At 44.1% G+C, this 18,266-nt stretch overlaps 2 protein-coding genes across 3 annotated transcripts in view; both read right to left on the reverse strand.

Moving 5' to 3' along the window:
- Positions 1-1,499: 1,499 nt before the first annotated feature.
- On the reverse strand, positions 1,500-8,691 carry RSKR (ribosomal protein S6 kinase related). Its single transcript, XM_008695560.2, has 12 exons — positions 8,629-8,691; positions 7,887-8,156; positions 7,711-7,794; positions 7,525-7,593; positions 7,078-7,147; positions 6,750-6,854; positions 6,531-6,571; positions 6,259-6,286; positions 6,059-6,148; positions 5,886-5,974; positions 5,647-5,757; positions 1,500-5,210 (listed from the first exon to the last, which is right to left on the reverse strand). Exons 1-12 carry the CDS (start codon positions 8,689-8,691, stop codon positions 4,989-4,991), a joined length of 1,242 nt encoding a protein of 413 aa, XP_008693782.1. The 3' UTR covers positions 1,500-4,988.
- Positions 8,692-8,986: 295 nt separating this feature from the next.
- KIAA0100 (KIAA0100 ortholog) overlaps positions 8,987-18,266 on the reverse strand; it is a 28,313-nt gene continuing 19,033 nt past the window's right edge. The window contains exons 27-39 of one of the 2 annotated variants that reach the window (XM_040641051.1): positions 15,268-15,367; positions 14,874-15,056; positions 14,391-14,512; positions 13,746-13,901; positions 13,539-13,660; positions 12,679-12,859; positions 11,943-12,029; positions 11,434-11,544; positions 11,158-11,293; positions 10,923-11,053; positions 10,648-10,749; positions 10,224-10,358; positions 8,987-9,794 (exon numbers count right to left, since the gene is read on the reverse strand). In XM_040641051.1, coding sequence (XP_040496985.1) covers positions 9,612-9,794; positions 10,224-10,358; positions 10,648-10,749; positions 10,923-11,053; positions 11,158-11,293; positions 11,434-11,544; positions 11,943-12,029; positions 12,679-12,859; positions 13,539-13,660; positions 13,746-13,901; positions 14,391-14,512; positions 14,874-15,056; positions 15,268-15,367 — 1,749 coding nt within the window. In that variant the 3' untranslated portion in view covers positions 8,987-9,611. Of the gene's footprint in view, positions 9,795-10,223; positions 10,359-10,647; positions 10,750-10,922; positions 11,054-11,157; positions 11,310-11,433; positions 11,545-11,942; positions 12,030-12,678; positions 12,860-13,538; positions 13,661-13,745; positions 13,902-14,390; positions 14,513-14,873; positions 15,057-15,267; positions 15,368-18,266 lie in introns of those variants that run through there. The other variant, XR_005837485.1, reaches the window with a different exon arrangement.

Raw genomic sequence — 18,266 nt, forward strand, 5'->3', positions numbered from 1 at the left:
GGGGCTTGAACTCACAACCCCAAGATCAGGCGTGGCATGCTCTACCGACTGAACCAGCCAGGTTCCCCTTGTATAGACCCTTCTACGTCAACTGATATAGATGTAATTAATTGATTTATCACTTCATATTCCTTGCCCTTTTATAAAAAAAAATAGGGTTTTTCTCTGTTCTAATTTGTACGAGTTTGGTGTGATAGACCCTGTCATCACAATACAAATTTTTTTAGCTCTGTTTTTGTCCATTGACTTTATTAGTGGTATCTTTGGCCCTACAAATAAGACTTTTATTTTTTAAGATTTTATTTATTTATCAGAGAGAGAGAGCATGAGTGAGAGAGCGAGCACAAGTAGGAGGAGCAGCAGGCAGAGGGAGAAGCAGGCTCCCTTATGAGCAAGGAGCCCAATGCAGGACTCAATTCCAGGACCCTGGGATCATGACCTGAGCCTAAGGCAGACGTTTAACCAACTGAGCCACCCAGACGTCCCCACATAAGACTTTTATGTGGTTGAGTTTTTTTTATCTTTCTTTTAAGACCATCTTGATTGAGTCATTCATTCTTCAAATTTTTATGTAAATGTTTTTTCTTTTATAGTGCTTTCATTTTCTGTTTTGGTTTAGGTGTATCCTCCATCCCTTGATTGTAGATCTAATCTTCCAAATGTTCTTCTAAAATTTTTAATGTTTTGACGATCACATTTAAATCCTTAATGTATCTGGGGCACCTGGGTGGCTCAGTCAGTTAAGCGGCTGCCTTCCGCTCAGGTCATGATGCCAGGGTCCTGGAATCGAGTCCCACATCAGGTTCCTTGCTCAGTGGGGAGCCTGCTTCTCCCTCTCCCTCTGCCTGCTTCTCCCCTTGCTTGTGCTCTCTCTCTCTCTCTAATAAATGAATAAAATCTTTAAAAAAAATCTTTAATGTATCTGGACTTAAGTTTTGTACATGATATGAAGGAGAGGCCCAAATATTTAAAAATACTTGTACTTTTATTTTTTAAGTAATCTCTATGCTTAATATGGGGCTCGAATTTACAATCCCAAAATCGAGTCGCATGCTCTACCAACTGAACCAGCCAGGTACCCCAACACTTGTAGTTTTTAATTTTAGGATTAGAGATTACTCATTTTGTAAAAATCCAAATACATAACCCAAATCAGCAACTCTAAGAAGAATGCACCAGGCAGTTCTAAGTGAACTCAAGGATGAAACTGTGGAATTAGTAGCCCTGCTACAATTAATGATGTATGTGTGTATGATGTGTGTGATGGCAGTACTGAACAAAGGAGGCAGTGTGACAGCTGCTAATCAGTGGGGCTCCATAAATCAGCAAAACTCATGGAAATAATGATGTGTTCTCAGAATATAAGCAAAACCAAACTATAGGGAATAAGGTAGCATGATTTTTAGTAAATAATCATTCCTGACTAATCTATTAGAACTCATCATAGCAGTGTATTAGTTTGCTAGAGTTGCTATAACAAAGTACCACAGACTGGGTGGCGCAAACAACAAAAATTTATTTTCTCACAATCCTGGAGGCTAGAAGTCTGAGATCAAGGTGTCAAGAGAGTTGGTTTCTTCTGAGGCTTTCCCATTGGTTTGTAGATAGCTGTTGTCTCCCTATATCTTCACTTGGTCTTCCCTCTGTGTGTCTGTCTTAATTTCTTCTTTATAAAGACACCAATCACTGGATTAGGGCCAACCCATATGACCTCATTTTAACTTAATTATGTCTTTAAAGACTGTCTTCAAATACAGTTACATTTGGAGTACTGGGGTGTAGGCTTCAACGTATGAATACAGGGAGGGGGAGTGCAGTGGAGACACAATTCAGCTTGAATGGGGATTAATAATGCAATGAATATGATTTTATTTTGAAAAAGCTTTGACAAGATTTTTACACTGAAGACTATTTAAAGAAGTAGCTAAGGAATTGTGATTACCAATTTGTTAAATCAGTGAACAAATGAACACATTGATATATGGTAAACTTAGAGGTAAGAAACAATGAGTAGAACTACAAAGACACTTTTCTAGAAGAATATAAGGATTGGGGTTAAGACTAATCTTACATTTACATTCTTAGAAAAGATAGAAGGGAGTACAGCATAAAATATCCATACTGATAGGTAGGTATATCTGATTTCTTCTAGGTAATGAAAAAGCACAGACTTAAACGATGATATCAGGTTGTATATAAAAATATTTTTAAGTGAATTTCATGTGAATAATTAAAAGGTATTTTATTTATAGGTCAGTGATTCTAAATAGGGGTGGAGGATGGCAGGAAAAAATGTCTTCCAGGGATGAGCATATCAGAACTGGGGGTGAAGACAGTGCTTTTTCAAATTATACTTTCTGAAACTTTGATTTTCTGTCACCCCCTCCACACTACCCTGAGAATCACTGCTGTAGTGCCCCAGTGATTCAATAGAGTACATTAAAAATGTCCACATTTGATAAATGATTCAAACTACACTTACATGATTATGGTCCCAAAGCTACCTAATATTACCTAAGGAAGGGACCCTAGTGACATGTCAACCATGTCCAAAAGACCTTAACCCAATATGCTGCTGTGACCAGAGGGGCTATATAATGTTAGGTGACCTGAACATTAATTAACACTGGTCCAGACACACAATATCATAAAATCATCTACATCTGCCCTTTGAAAAAGCATCACAGAACTCTGAAGCCCATTCCCTACAATCAAGAACCAGTGATTATAACCCCCTCATTTTATATATAGGAAACTAAGATCCAGAGAAGTTAAAATAACTTATGTAAAGACTCTGAGATAGTTACTGGCGGATCCAAGTACCAGCCTAATACTCTTAACTTCTTTAGAAACCATTAGTTCCGGGGCGCCTGGGTGGCACAGCGGTTAAGCGTCTGCCTTCGGCTCAGGGCATGATCCCAGCGTTATGGGATCGAGCCCCACATCAGGCTCCTCCGCTATAAGCCTGCTTCTTCCTCTCCCACTCCCCCTGCTTGTGTTCCCTCTCTCGCTGGCTGTCTCTATCTCTGTCAAATAAATAAATAAAATATTTAAAAAGAAAAAAAAAAGAAACCATTAATTCCTATTTCTAGTATTCAGGGGTTTTATCCAATATGCAGTTCTGGTCACTACAACTTAAAAAAAAAAATGTAGTAAAGCTAAAAAAGTGTCTAAAGATAAACAAATGGATAATCAAAAGAATTAATGTTACACTTATTTATTCATTTATATCCCAACCTTGTTCCAAAAAGGCTTACAAAGTTGCAGATACTATAGTAAGAAAAAAGATTAAAACAGAAAAAAGAAAATAAAGGTGGAAAATGAAGATGGAACCAAGAATATGGCTAGCATACAAAATATACAACATGAAGTCCTAAACACTTGCTGGAAGTGGACTGCAAATTAGGCTCTAAGTGGCCTTGCACTGATATGAAGAGAAAAATACAGTCTGTTGAATATTTAGTGTCTTTAAGGTAAAAACCAAACAGCAATTCAGGAAAAGCACAGCTGGGTCCAGAGGAAATTTCTCCCATGCACCCTTAAATGGAACATTATGAATTGTAATGAATACCCTTTAATATATCCACAGCAATTAAATTTCATAGGGATTTTCCTACAGATTGCCAAAGTACAATCCAGAAAAAGCAATTTTGCAGAGGCCAATAAAATGCCAGCTATGTACAGGGAAAATCTGGCTTAATCCAGGGAACAGAATTAGTAAACACAAGTATACAGGGTGTTCCAGACTCTCTTTGGTCTGTAAAGAGAGATCACATATAACTGAAGAATAATAAAAATGAAGATTTTGAAGGGCCCATGGCTGGCTCAGTCAGAAGAGCATGCGACTCTTGATCTTGGGGTTGTGAGTTTGAGCCCCACATTGGGTGTAGAGATTACTTAAATATATAAATGAACTGTATTTTGTTTAAAAAAAGTTTTGAGAAGTTAGTTTAAGAAAAATGAAAAGAAGTCAGTAAAGGCCAGAAATATATACAAATTTAAGGTCCAGATGATTTTCCTTAACTAAAGGAAAAGGTTCTTGAAGTACATCTAACCTTAAATCTTAAGGTTGACATCATGCCTCTTAATCCCTTGGTTGGCCCATCAGAAACTGAATTCTAGGCTATCTAGGGAAATGATCAGTTTAAGAATCTTGTCTTTTGAAGACGTTTTGTTTTGGAAAAAAAAATTCAATAGCTATACCAATCAGCCCTAGAAAAGACATTTAACTCACATTTGTTTTGGTTCCTGTTCCTCACATTCGGCTATTAGATTCACTTTGGAAATTTTTAAAAATTAGATTTATTACAGACAGGCTCTGAGCCCCAAGATCATGTTTTAGCTGCATATTTAGGGGTTAAAATGCCAGCTTATGAGACCTTTGAAAAACATTCATACTGCTTCCAACAAGCCTATTAAAAATACATAAATAGCACCTTGAGACCCCATGAAGTGTCATTATTGCTCAAGAAAGCAAATATGGCAGGGGCGCCTGGGGTGGCTCAGTCAGTTAAGCATCCGACTCCTTATTTTGGCTCAGATTATGATCTCAGGGTTGTGAGATTAAGCCCCGTATCAGGCTCTGCGCTGGGCATGGAGCCTGCTTAAAATTCTGTCTCCTTCTGCCCCTCCCCCCTCCAATAAATAAATAAAAAGAAAGAAAGGAAATGTGGCAGAGAGACAAGGAACAGGAAAAGCAGAATAAGCCTCTGGCTGAAAGCTTCAGGGTATGAGCGCTGGAGAAAGGAAGCAAAGGAAAAGGTCAACACTGTGATCTGAGATGTTGATTAGGGGGTGGGGAGGGATCGGGCCAATTGTGGCTGCCAATAGCAGAATGCCCAAGATTTGAACTCTGGTCCAACAAGTAGAACAGAATGGTAAGAGGCTATAGATTAAAAACAAACTGGATCATAAAAGTGGTCATACTGAGTTGGCAGTGGACGAAATCCTCAGGTTCCCAGATGGGCCCCAATCTACAGTAGAGGGGCTCAAGCAAGGCTGGGATGGACCAGGTAGGACTTCAGGTTACAGTCAAAATCCTTGAAAAGCATGGACTCCGATGAACTGGGCTGGGTAGCTTGTGTCTCCATGACAAAGTTCACTGGCTGCTTCTGTAGGAGCTCTGGGTCAAAGGCCACACCCCGAAAGAAAGGGTGGACCTTGAAGTGATGCAAGTAACGTAGACGATGGAGGGGATTCTGGCATAAGAGCTGAAGGCAAATAGAGCATGAAGGATGAGGGACTGGGATAAGAAGGGGGCTAAACAGAAAAGCTGGAAAAGGAGAAGTTCATGAAGCTGTGGAGGGTAGGAAGAAGAGTCCTAGAGAAAATCTGAAAGAGAGAAACAGGCTAATTTGGGGGCAAAGGTGGGAATAAAGGTGCTGTATTGGTAAGAGAGTAGCACTGGCCCTCTCTCTCAGAAGTGACCTGTTACGGATGGGGAGGATATTTGAAGGATGAGAAACTCAGAACTGAAATTTAAAGTGCTTGTTAGAGGGCAAGTGGTGAAGTGGTACTCGATCAAGTTGGAGCACACCCCCACCCCGGCCAGATTATTAGAGGGATGGAGAAATATCACTTCAGTGATAGGGAAAGGAGAGAATGAATGGTTTGGTAGTCAAGAAGGAAAATAGTGTTCACCCTTACCTCATGAAGCAGGAGTGAGAGCCCCTGGTTAAGAGAAGCTGGGATCTCAGAATCATAGTGGGTCACACTTGCCAACATGGCCACATGATCTCTCTCTGCAGCCACTGGGAACTGAGTGGGGGGGGGGGGGGGGGAGCAGTGTCATTGCTTGATAGGAATGAGGCAAGATTTCCTAAGGTCTTCTTCCCGCTACAGGGCAAAGAGAGGAGCTTTGCCCAACATCCCTACCATTCTCTCACCTTCCCAGTTGCCAGGGAGAAAAGCAAGACACCCAAGGACCACCAATCAGCAGCATGGTTGTAAGGCCCTCCACTCAGGACCTCTGGGGCTAGATTTGAAAGACAGTTGTTACTGACATCAATTGGCTAGATTTCCGCCAATGCTTACCCACCAACTTTAGCCCCTCTCTCACCCATGTACTGAAGAGTGCCACAGATAGTATAGGCATGGGCTCCCTGGGGCAGGTGGCGGGACAGACCAAAGTCTGTCAGTTTCAGATGACCTGTGAAAGATAAGGCAACAGCACCATTCTGTTCCTCCCCTCATCAGCCATGACTTATTCCCAAACTGAGGGTCCTCTCATTCTGGGGCTAGGAAAAGAAAAGGACTTACCTCGTTCATCCAGAAGGATATTCTCCATCTGAAAAATCACAGGTGAGAAGTTATTAGTCATCCTCTTCCTTTCAACCCTCCATCATGTTTACCTCCCAGCTGAGGAAGATGCCCTATTCAGCATTCAGGCCTATGCTTTGATGGTCCTTGCCCAAATCCTTAGCACTCATGAGGCCCCCACGGTCAGCTGTTCTCAGCTCCCCACTGCCTTCTTAGATCTGTTGGAACTTCTTACTGAGGCCCACTTCAAAGAAGAAAGCACTTAACTCTACCTTCACATCTCGATGGATGATGCCCAAATCATGGAGATAGCCTGTGGATGACAGCAAGCATGGGGCATGCTGAAGCTCTCCTTCTTTCCCGATTCCCTGCTAGCTCCCATCCTCTCCTATCCATGTTCTTTGACTTCCATAGTTAGTATCAAATCTCTTCTCTCTGCCCCTCCCTCTTAATTCTTCCCTCATTTCCATTACCATTCTTGTTTCACTTACACAGCACCAGAACCAGTTCAGCGGCAAAGAGGCGGATGGAGGCCTCAGCAAAGCAGCCAACAGAGGACCACAAGGAGTACAGATCTGTACTGCAGTAGCTGCACACTGCAAAGCAGCAGAAGTCTAGGCAATATTTGTGCCTGGGCTCAAGGCATTGCAGGCCTGTTGCCCAAACTGATGCCACCTGTTGTTCCCTCTCCCTTTGGGAGAGAGAAGTGCTTTGAGAAGGGAAACAGGGCAAAGGGAGAACAAGCCAAAGGGATGGGGAATCTCAGGCGGGAAGTACAAGAGAAGGATTCTTGGGAATGAGGAGAGGCCAGTCACTCACTAATGAAGAGGTGCCGTTTTCCCTGCCAGCTGTCCCCCAAACTGTGTACAAAAGGATGGTTGATCCGTCGCTAGGAATGAAGAAAACAGGAAGTTAGGGAGGAAAAAGGTCATTGAGGATCAAGGCAGTCAAGAAGTCAGGATTTACCTGATTGTGCAGAAAAGGAGCTGCTGCCCTACCTCTCAGTTCATGTGAACTAAGTAGGGACTGCCTGCCTGGTAATCCCCAAACTAGCATGATACTGAGGAACACACTAGGACATGCTGGACAGATTTCCATGGAAGGACCTAGAATTAACAGCTGATAACTACTTTTCCCAGGATCCACTTTGGTTGAAGCAGAGGAAGGGGGCAGAACCAGGAAGAGCAGGGCAATTGGACAGGAAAGGTACTTTCTCCACCTGTGGTTTAATTCTTCCTAGGATCCACTCCTGGGGTCTGTGCATACCTGGATGCTAACCTCCTCTTTGCACTGCCTCAGGATGTCCCTCTGTAGGACCTTTACCTTGGGCACCACCTATAAAAGGAGAGGAGTAATGACTCCTACAGGTTATTCATGCCTACCAAACCTTTCTGAAACCAAGGTTGGAGACAGGGACTAGAGAATGATGTGGAAGAGTGCCTAGGTCCCTACCTTCACTGCAAATACTGCTTTCTGGCCACAATCTAACACCTTGAGGACCGTTCCGAAGGAGCCTTTAGCCACAAGGCCTAAAATCTGTACAGAGAAATGGAGAATAGCACAATTGAAACTCTGGCCATTCCTAGATGTCTCCCCAAGACTGAGACCCCTTCCAGGGACTGACCTACCTTCAGCTGGTGAAGCCCCCTAAGGGGCCTAATGGGAAACTCCGGCAGAAAAAGGTTGACGAACTGAGGCACTGGCCACTCAGACAGAGGCTTCTCTATTAGGAATGGGGCCGGCTCCAGGGGCTCCTGGTGTAGGCACTGATGCCCCCGTAGTCCCCACAGCTCTTCCACACCTGACCTGGTAGTCCCCACACCTGACCAGAGGCTCTTCCAGCCTCGGACCCAGGGACCCCGGATGTTGCCACCCTGCTGAGAACCAAGGGAGCCACTCTAAATTTCTACCCTTGAAGCATTACAAGTTCTGCCCATCTTAGAAGACATACCCTCAAATCGTAACCTTAGGGATATGTTTTTGAGCACCAGGCAAAATTGCCATTACTCTTGCTTTGGGCCAAGGCCTAGATTTCCTGGACATGATTCAAATCCTCTACGAGAGCAGTATTTGGACATTTTCCTCTTGAGGCATCAGAGATTCAGCCTGAGCCTCTTGGTACAGGGTTGGGATATTTTCACAGCATAGCCTGTTCACCTCCACAGTGGGCATCACTAACATTCTCCTCACCAGTCAGTTCCCAGGCCTTAAGCCCATGCCCCCTTTACCTCCCCTAAACAGGCTGCCAGAGCCCCACCGCCTACCTTGTGAGAAGCAGCCACTGGGGCATGTTGCCCCTGCCGACAGCTCACTGTTCCCATCCACAGCCTCTGCCTCCTCTCCTCCTGCTAAATCTGCTGTCCCAGTTACATAAGCAATTCCTGCCCCTGATGCTACATTACACATGAGCTCCGCCTCTTCCTTGCGATTCATGACTAGAGATGCAAGTTGATGCAGCCAAATCCCACTCTTATCCCCATATCCTATCCCCCCCCCATCCCAGTTAGGAATAGGCTCATAGCCAGCACTAAAATGTGCAGAGACCTATTAGGAGGCCAATGTCAAACCAGAGCTGGGAAGTATCTGTGATATAGTTTCACAGATGAGGGAAGAGGCCATCCTCATTAGAATGGTAGCTAGAGGATATGTCTTAGGTTGATAGTTGATGGTAAGGGAGGAACACAGGTTGAAACCCATGCACTTAACACACCAAAAAAAAAAAAAAAAATCAAATTTAAAATATATATTTTTTCTCTTTAAGTCATTTTCTCACCATTCTCCAGGGCATACCCCAAGGGAACCCATGGCCAGCCCTGGCACCTATTACCATCTTCCCAAGTGAACTTGGCACAGACTGAGAAGGGGCTGATTTCCCCCCGGAACCCTAATACCTCTCATACAAGGCAGTGGAATGAGGAACAGGAGATCGGCTCCTCCCCTCAACTTTCTAGCACAGAGGGAGAGCAGTTACACTTAGAAATATATATGTATATATTTATATATAGGTCTATAAAAATTTATCACACTTGATCAGAACTGTCCCTCCCGCCCTTTCAGTTGGCCGCAGTGGAACCAGATCCTGATCCCGGGCCCATTCCCTGGGTCTTGCTCTCTTGATGCCTCTCTGGCCCTTGGCCTGCTCATCAGTGCGAGGTAGAACTCAGCATTATTATCCACCGTATTCTGCAGGGAACAGGCCAGCTGCTAAAAGAGCAGTGCCTCTCCACAGTACCCTGTGGGCTCCTGACCCCCCACAAATCCTGATAGGTAAAGGGAAGTGCCTCCCACCCCACAAGTCCCTGGGGCCTGAGCCAGAGTCAGATCCTGTACTGAAGCCACTCTTGGATGCTGGATCACTTGCGCCTGCTAAAGATGGACTTCTTGCCAGGGTTCTTGTTGCCCACACTTAAACCGATGAGGAGCCGGGCTTTCTCCTCCTCTTCCTGCTGTTGCATGTTGAGGTCTGATTTAGTTTCTAGCTTTCCCCGGACCTCAGACCCTGTTGCAGGCTTCAGCCTTAGCTTCTCTTTGATTACCTGATAGGTTAGAGAGGAGTACAAGGGAAGGTAAATATTAGTGGTACAGGCAGAATAAATCAATGTGAACCAAGTCAATAAATATTTATTAAGCTTACATGAAGGCACAGTGGGGTAATTCAAATTATAAAATGATCTCTGCTTTCAATAAGCTTACAGTCTAATTAGAACCCATTCTGAACCTGAAGTTGTGTCAGCCCACAGTTTCCTAAAAATCAGCTGTTAACATATATGAAATACTCAGTAAACATCTAATTTAATCATCTGACCAAAGTCATGGAGAGGGTAGGGACAGAAGATGCTCACTTCATTCAGCTGCCCATCCCCAAGGTACTTGTCCTACCTATGTCCTACATTGAAATGCACCTGAGCACAGGATCTGTTTGCCAGCCCCTGCTAACCAAACAGCCATGAACTCTGCCGGGATACCTGGGCAACCAGGGCTTTGCGGCTGTCCCTCTTGACAGCCATGGCAAAGTCTAGCCATGTCCACGTGTTGTTGTGGTACTCCAGACAGGGCAGCACCAGGTTAAGGTCACCCCAATCCACACTGTTCTTCTCACCCTGCGAGAGGAGGGGGAGAGGGGAGAGAAAAGAAAAATCAAAAGATTTATCAGCTGCCATTTTTAGTTCAAGCAATATCTGAGTCAAGCCTAGTGCTTTCCTACAGCAGATACTGATTTCCCTTTACCTCATCCTGTAATGGTACTGACTCCTGAAGGCAGCAGAGGGAACAGCAGTTTACCACCCACAGACCAGCTTCACAAACTAGACTGTTGTGCCTAACTTTAATCTCTGATCTTATCTGGTTCCCTTCCGATCCTGTTCTAGAAAGTACTAGGGAGGAGCAGACCTTGTAGCTGACGCACAGAGGAACCTGTGGAATCTTTATGTAGATGAAGGAGTTGTTCATGGCTGCTCGCTCTTTCATCTTGTCAATATCATCCACAGGGTGCTAGGAAAGGCAGGAAAGGAGTGTGAGTCCCTGAAACCATCAGAAGAAACTTAGGACCCCAAACATCTCCATCTCCGTTCATCCCTGTAAAAGAATGAAGAAATCCCCAGCTGGCCCAGACAGAGAACCCCAAGACTCTCCCATCTCTCCATCATCAGGGGCATATGTGGTACCTCAGGTACTTTCCGAAATGACCTCCTGACGCCAGAACTCCGATTTAAGCCTTGTGCCACACCCTTCCCAGGGCCCAGTGGTGCTGCATCATCTGTTGCAATCAGCTGCCGAGGCTTCACCACTGGTATTCCTATGAAAAGGCAAGCATACCCGCTGCTATCCTCTTTCTGAGGCTTTAGCTATCTCTGGGGCCACTACCCCAGTCTTCTGGAGCTCCGCCATAAAAGTTCTCACCAGTAGTCACCAGTTTGGACTTATCTTCTTCATCTCCAACCTCATCATCTTCCACACTTCGGCCAGGAAAGAAAAAACCCATTATTCTATGGAAGAACTGGTGTGTCAGCTGGATGGTGAGAGGCACCACATTTACCTAAAGAGGAAAAAGGCTGAAGAAGCAATTAAGCTCAGACATCATCCCTCAGTTTACCTACCCCTAATGTAGCATAATAACACACAGATAGCTTTTGAGTACCCTTTCGTTTCTGGATCCCCAAAGGACTGTATACTAACCTCAAAGTGTTCCTTAACAGAAATACCCCCAACAGGGGGCCGCACTTTGCTGAAGAGGCGGAGGGCCAGCTGTCGCCCAGACTGGCAGGAGCTCTGGGGCCGCAGGACTACCTACAGGATAAAGAGTGACAAATCAACCCTCAAATCCATTCAGACTAAGAGGAAAAACAATGGTCTTGCTAAGCTGGGCAAGGTTTCAACCCCTCAGATCATCACACTGCTTCCCACACTGGATTTATGTCGAAGGGCCCTTACAAATGCCCTATGTTAGGGGGCGCCTGGGTGGCTCAGTTAAGCGTCCGACTCTTGATTTCCACTCAGGTCATGATCTCAGGGCCATGAAATCTAGCCCTGTGTCTGAGCACAGAGTCTGGTTGGGATTCTCTCTTTTCCTCTCCCTCTGCCCCTCCTCTCTCTCATTCTCTCTCTCTCTCTCAAATAAATAAAATCCTACAAATGCCCTGTTAGAAAGCATGAGAATGGGGCAGGAATGGGGAAATAAGACTTGCCTTATAGACCGCATTGGGGAGGAGGTTATTCATAGTGAACCAGCCCAACTCCAGAAGATGTTCTGCTGTGTCATCAGACTTATTCACCTATAAAAAGATATCCCACCCCCCCAACCCCATATACTATAATAAGCCCTTCTCAGGAGCTTGCTAGAGAATTGCTACATATCCTGTTTTCACGATCTCCACATGTTTAATCCCAACCTTTGGTATCCCTTTCAATTTCAAACAATCAATTCACCCTTTAATCCAGTGTTTCTCATGGGCACTACTGGTGAGGGCACTAAGTGCCAGCAGCACTTCCCAGTCACTGTGATACTAAAAAATGGTCTCACATATTTCCAAACTCCTGGGGAAAGGGTGTGGAATAATGAATCATGTCCTCTCCTCCCTGCCATTGGTTACTTATTTCAGGAAAGCTGAATGTCAGTATAGAATTAACAATTCTATTCCAAGCTGGACTTGGAAGATTATTTCCCTCTGGGCCATATTTCTAGGGATAATCTTATTCAATGAAAGAAGCTTTTGATCAAGCTCATCTACATCTGGGTTATTTCATAGTACAAACGATTGTGTCTAAGGGGAACTATGCTCATGTTTCTATAATCATTAATACCATCATCAGTAATCATATAATAACCAGCCCCTTTGTATCTCTTTCTGTAAGTTAAGACTCCTGAGATAGGTCAGTGCCTCTCAATAGAGCTGCCTTTGTATGACTGTATATACCCGATACCTTGCTGTAGAGGAACCGCTGCAGCTCCAGTTCAGCAATTCCCAGCTGTCCATCTTCCTCTGTCAAGCGCCATCGTGCCTGAGCAAAGTAGAACTCAGTGCGACGGACCACACTCACATCTTCTTGTTGCTTTCGCAACTCCATCTTATTGGCCTGTTGCAACTGGAAGTCCTTAAAACACCTATAAATGGACAGGAGGGCCAAAGCCAATAAGGGTAACAGCATCTGGGTTAGGGTGGGGTGGAATGCTCTAGAATGATGCAGGAGGTAAACCCAGAGATTTTGGAACAGGTATTCCCTAAATTTTTTCCACTGGATTCATTGCTCCTCACACCCGGGGCCTGGGAGAATAATCCCATCTTTTAGTTCCACGGCAGCTGCTTTTTTTTTTTTTTTTTAAGTAAGCGCTACACCCAATGTGGGGCTTGAACTCATGATCCTGAGATCAAGAGTCACATGCTCTACTGACTGAGCCAGCCAGGCACCCCTCACAGCTAATAAAGTAGTCTCTGCTCACTAATAAACCCCTACAATTGTATCTGCAATTGTGCTCCTTACTGATCAACTTCAAGACATTTTATTTTCAGTTCACCTGCATGTAGCAAGGCCACAGAAGTGATCTTTCCAAACCATCTGGTTTTCTCCTTTCCTAGGAGGTACTCTAATGAAGAGCCAAAGGAAGGGCTCTCCTATTCTCAGTCTTTTGGCCAAGTCCAGCCAGGCTCATTCAGAAAATTCCCAAATCTACATCAGCCTTTGAAGATGCACACTAGACCCAAAGACTATCATAATACAGGTAAGGAAGAGAAAGCAACCCTAGCTGGGCACTGGAAAAAGGCAGAGAAAGAATGCTGTGGCACCTGATGAGGATATTAAGCTCTTCGCTTTCCAGCTGTAGACTGGCCTTCTCCTGGTTTAGCTGCAACTGAAGCTTTTGGTTCAGGTCAAGCAGGTTCTCATTCTTGCTGTCATCCTGCAAAGACTAGGGAGCCAGGGCAGGAGAAACTGAGAGGAGATCTCCCTTGTCCTAGGAGAACACCCTCTCCTCAGACTGCCCTGGTAACTACCTTCATGATAGAATATATCTGCTTTTCCAGCTGTCGTATCTGGGCCACATGCTGCCGCACAGCCTCCTGTAGGTGTAATATGCTGCTGCGCTGTTCCTCAGGATTGCTGGAGATCTCAAGCTGGAACCTGACCCGCTGCTTCTTCTCACTATGCTCCTGAAGGAATGGAAAAGGAAATGAGCAAAAATTTTTAATAGACAAGTCTTGCAGTAAAGGGAAACAGAGAAAGTAACAAGGAATACGGGTCTCTTCTGGAAAGCTTACTTGTATCTATCACCATTAGTAGCAAGTGTAAGGGGCAGGCCCATGCAGAAGTAGTAAAGATTTCACAGTAAGCCAGTCCCACAGGGCAGGGATAGAGGTGACAGTGGGGACTAGTTACTGCTTTTAGAGGTATCGAAGTGACTGAGTAGAGAACCGACCAAGAAAAACAATCAAGTAAACAAGCTCTACAGTCTCGGGAACACTCAGACCTTTCCTAGGTAAGTGAAATTTCAGTGGCTGCTATTGACTAACAGAGGATGTACCAACCACAAGGTCCTTTTTCGTTTTGAAGCATGGCTTTTCTTACTGGACCCCAAATAAAGCACAAGGTCTGTGGGTTCCCGTGAGGCTAACTGGCATTCTATAAGGGCTCATGCTCACCTTCCGCTTAGGTTCTACGTGGAGCAGCAGGTTGTTGACAATGTCCAGGATCATGGCATACTGAGCCGGGTTGGTGGAGATTTCCAGTTCATGATGAATAAGGGTAAAGGTATCCACAGCCCCTATGTAATTGTTAGCAGCTAAATAAGAAACTCAACTTTCTCTAAATATCTACTCTATCTTCTAACCCGTATTTGGAACCACTCCTGTTAGTTAACCCCACAGAAATGGATTAGAGAGGCTCATGGGTAGAAATATGTTTGCTTATTTTAGAATCAAACAATACCCATTCATCCCAGTTCCCTCCAAGAGTACAGATTATCCTATTATAGCAGAACTTACATAATGCAGAACAAAGTGAAACCGTTAATGCCCAGTACACAGTGGGACTTCTAATAACACTACTGACTCAAAACCACTAAGGAAGTAACTACTTTCACAAGTTCCCTAGTCCCTTCTAAAAGCCTTTCAAGCCCTGAATACCTTCCTGTTTCTTTAGGAGATCTTCCTTTTCCTGGTTCTCATGGACCTCAGGTGGTTTAATCTGAGTTGCCAGCTCAGGATCAATGTCATGGCTGTAACTAATATAGTACATTCGGCAGCTACAGCGTGAAATGATCCGTTGGACTTGCTGGGCTTGTTGCGCCTCAGCTGGCTGGTTCCAATCTGGGAAGAGGTGGGAAAGAGATAGGAGACGTTCTCAACAGACGTATTGTAAGAGCCTTCCGGCTACGTGTGATGGCTAGGGAACCCCAGACACTTGCTTTCAACCTAGCCTAACACAAAATGGTCCTACTCCAGCATGTTAATCTTAAGAGTATGTAAGAAAATGCACATCTGCTCCTAACCACATGTTGGGGAACAAGAGAGAGCTGACCTGTGGTGGTGGTAACCATGCCTCCCACTGCCTGCCCGCTCTCCATCAGCTCCTGCACAGAATCCAGACTACGCTGCCGGTGCTCCTCGATATTCTTTACCTGAAGACAGAGATACAGGCACCTTTAACTCCTGGCCAACTGGGTCACAGATCTCTATGATGCAAGTAGTTACACTTACCATCCAAACTTCCACTGCCTGTAATAGCTTGAAGGATCTCACAGGGTAGAAGACATACATGACTCTCTCCTGGCCCAAACCACCCAAATTCTCCAAAGCCAAATGAGTTACATGCACATTTGCCAGACCTGCAGGCCTGAGGCCAGAAAAGCAAGCTAGGTTAAAATTATATCCTGTCCTACCTCACACCCATTAGGATGGCTACTATCAATTTAAAAAAAAAAATAAAAGGGAAAGTACCAAGTGTTGGAAAGGATGTGCTGAAACTGGATCCCGTGTGCACTGTTGGAGGTATGTCAAATGGTATAATGGTACTGTGGCAAGTATGTCAAGCGCAATTCCTCAAAAAATTAAAAATAGAATTACTATATGATCCAGCAATTCCACTTCTGGATATAGACCCAAAAGAACTGAAAGCAGGGTCCTGAAGAGATTTGTATACCCATGTTCATCTGACATTATTCACAATAGCTAAAATATGGAAGCAACCCAAATATCCATTGGTAGATGAATGGATAAGCAACGTGTGGTGTATATATACACAACGAATTCAGTCTTAAAAAGGAAGATGCTAGGGGCACCTGGGTGGCTCAGTCAGTTAAGGGTCCAACTCCTGATTTTGGCTCAGGTCATGATCTCAGGATTGGGAGGTAAAGCCCCGCTATTAGGGCTCTGCATTATGCGCAGAGTCTGCTTAAGATTCTCTCTGCCCCTCCCCCTGCCTGCCTCTCTTTCTCTTTCCCTCACCCCTTCTCCCTCTCCCTCCTCTTCTTAAAAAACAACAACAAAAAAATGAAGATGATACAACACAGATAAACCTTGAAGAGATTATAGAAAGTGAAATAAGCCAGTCACAAAAAGACAAATGCTATATGATTCCACTTATATGAGGTACTTAAGAACTGTCAAAATTATAGAGAAAGAAAGTACAATGGTGGTTGTCAAGGACTAGAAAGGGGAGGTGGGGAGTTATTGTTTAACGGATAGAATTTCAGTTTTATAAGATGAAGAGTCATGGAGATGGATGGTAGAGATGGATAAACAGTATTATGAGCGTATTTAATACCAGTGAACTTTACACTTAAAACGGTTAAAACAGTAAATTTTATACGTATTTTACCACAATAAAAAAATTGGGGGAAAAATCAAATCATGTTAAGCAAAAAAAATTTCATCAAAACCAATGACTTTCCTACCCACTTTGATATTCATGTGTTTGTATTCTTGCTGTTTTCTGTCTTTAGACAATCACTCTGACACTGTTGCTATGGGGTAAGGGGAATGAATTCTTTTGACTCTCTCTCTGCTAAGCTGAAGTCAAAATGGGTAATAGAATGAGTGATATGGGAAGACCATAAGCAAATCTGCCAAATCACAAAAAAATTCATATAGGAAAGGCAAGATCAAAGTGCCCTCCCAACTCAGTGAAGGAAACCATAAGCAAAACGAAGAGGCAATCTACTGAATGGGAGAAGATATTTGCAGGTGATACATAAGGAACTCCTACAACTCAACACCAAAAAAAAACCATTAATCCAGTTTAAAAATGGGCAGAGGACCAGAGTAGGCATTTGTCAAAAAAAGATATACAGATGGCTAACAGAAACATGAAAAGATGCTCAACATCACTGATCATCAGAGTAATGCAAATCAAAACCACTTCACACCAAAATTTCTAGTATCAGGGCTCCTGGGTGGCTCAGGTTAAGCATCCGACTCTTGGTTTCGGCTCAGGTCATGATTTCAGTGTTGTGGGATGGAGCCCCACATCAAGCTCGGCACTCAGCACGGAGTCTGCTGGAGATTCTCTCTCTTCCTCTGCCCCTACCCTGCACGCGCAAGCACAAGCACACTTCCCCCACCCCTCCTCAAATAAATAAAATCTTAAAAAATACAAAAACACAAAGTCCCTCTCATCTAAGCCAAAAAACATTCCATTCTAATGCTAATATCACAGCCTGAGGGGGGGGGTTCTTTTGCAAAAGAAGGCATGCCTAAAGAAGCAGAAGCCCAGAAAATGCTAGAGAGATCTTGCATAGCTCATCCTGCCCACCTCTGCTTGAATAGTTAGTATCTTCTGTGCCTACCTCCTGAGACTACTGGTAAAGAGCATGTCTTGTTTGAACCACAGCTGTAGTATGATATATTACATGACCTCTCATATTACCAACAACCTGACCCTTACTTGACCTGACAACTGATTAAATGATTACCTCTTATGTAATTACACCTGAGGTTGCTTGGATTGAGCCCTAAAGTTGCTGGAGTCAAGAAGCACCTGGCAAATGAAGTTATCATATTGGTGCTTAACAGATGTAGCTGGATCCAGTAACTCATTTGGGTGTACCATGCCCAGCACGATGTGGACACTTCACACCTGTGCAAGTAGTAACAATGCAGAATATTGGCTAGGTATGTTTTATCTTATAAACTATTAGATCTCCCAATAATTCTGATATTATATCCTAGAAATTATAATGCAAATTGTTTTACTAAGCTGAAAAGAAAATCTACAGCCTAGGGGCGCCTGGGTGGTTCAGTCCTTAAGCGTCTGCCTTCGGCTCAGGTCATGATCCCAGGGGCCTGGGATCGAGTCTCGCATTGGGCTCTCTGCTCAGTGGGAAGTCGGCTTCTCCCTCTCCCTCGGCCCCTGCTTGTGTTCCCTCTCTCACTGTCTCTCTCTCTGTCAAATAAATAAAATCTTTAAAAAAAAATTTTTAAAAAGTGGAGCGCCTGGGTGGTACAGCGGTTAAGCGTCTGCCTTCGGCTCAGGGCGTGATCCCGGCATTCTGGGATCGAGCCCCACATCAGGCTCCTCCA

The sequence above is a fragment of the Ursus maritimus genome, unplaced genomic scaffold (assembly GCF_017311325.1).
Source record: "Ursus maritimus isolate PB19 unplaced genomic scaffold, ASM1731132v1 scaffold_24, whole genome shotgun sequence".
In the NCBI taxonomy this organism is placed as follows: domain Eukaryota; kingdom Metazoa; phylum Chordata; class Mammalia; order Carnivora; family Ursidae; genus Ursus; species Ursus maritimus.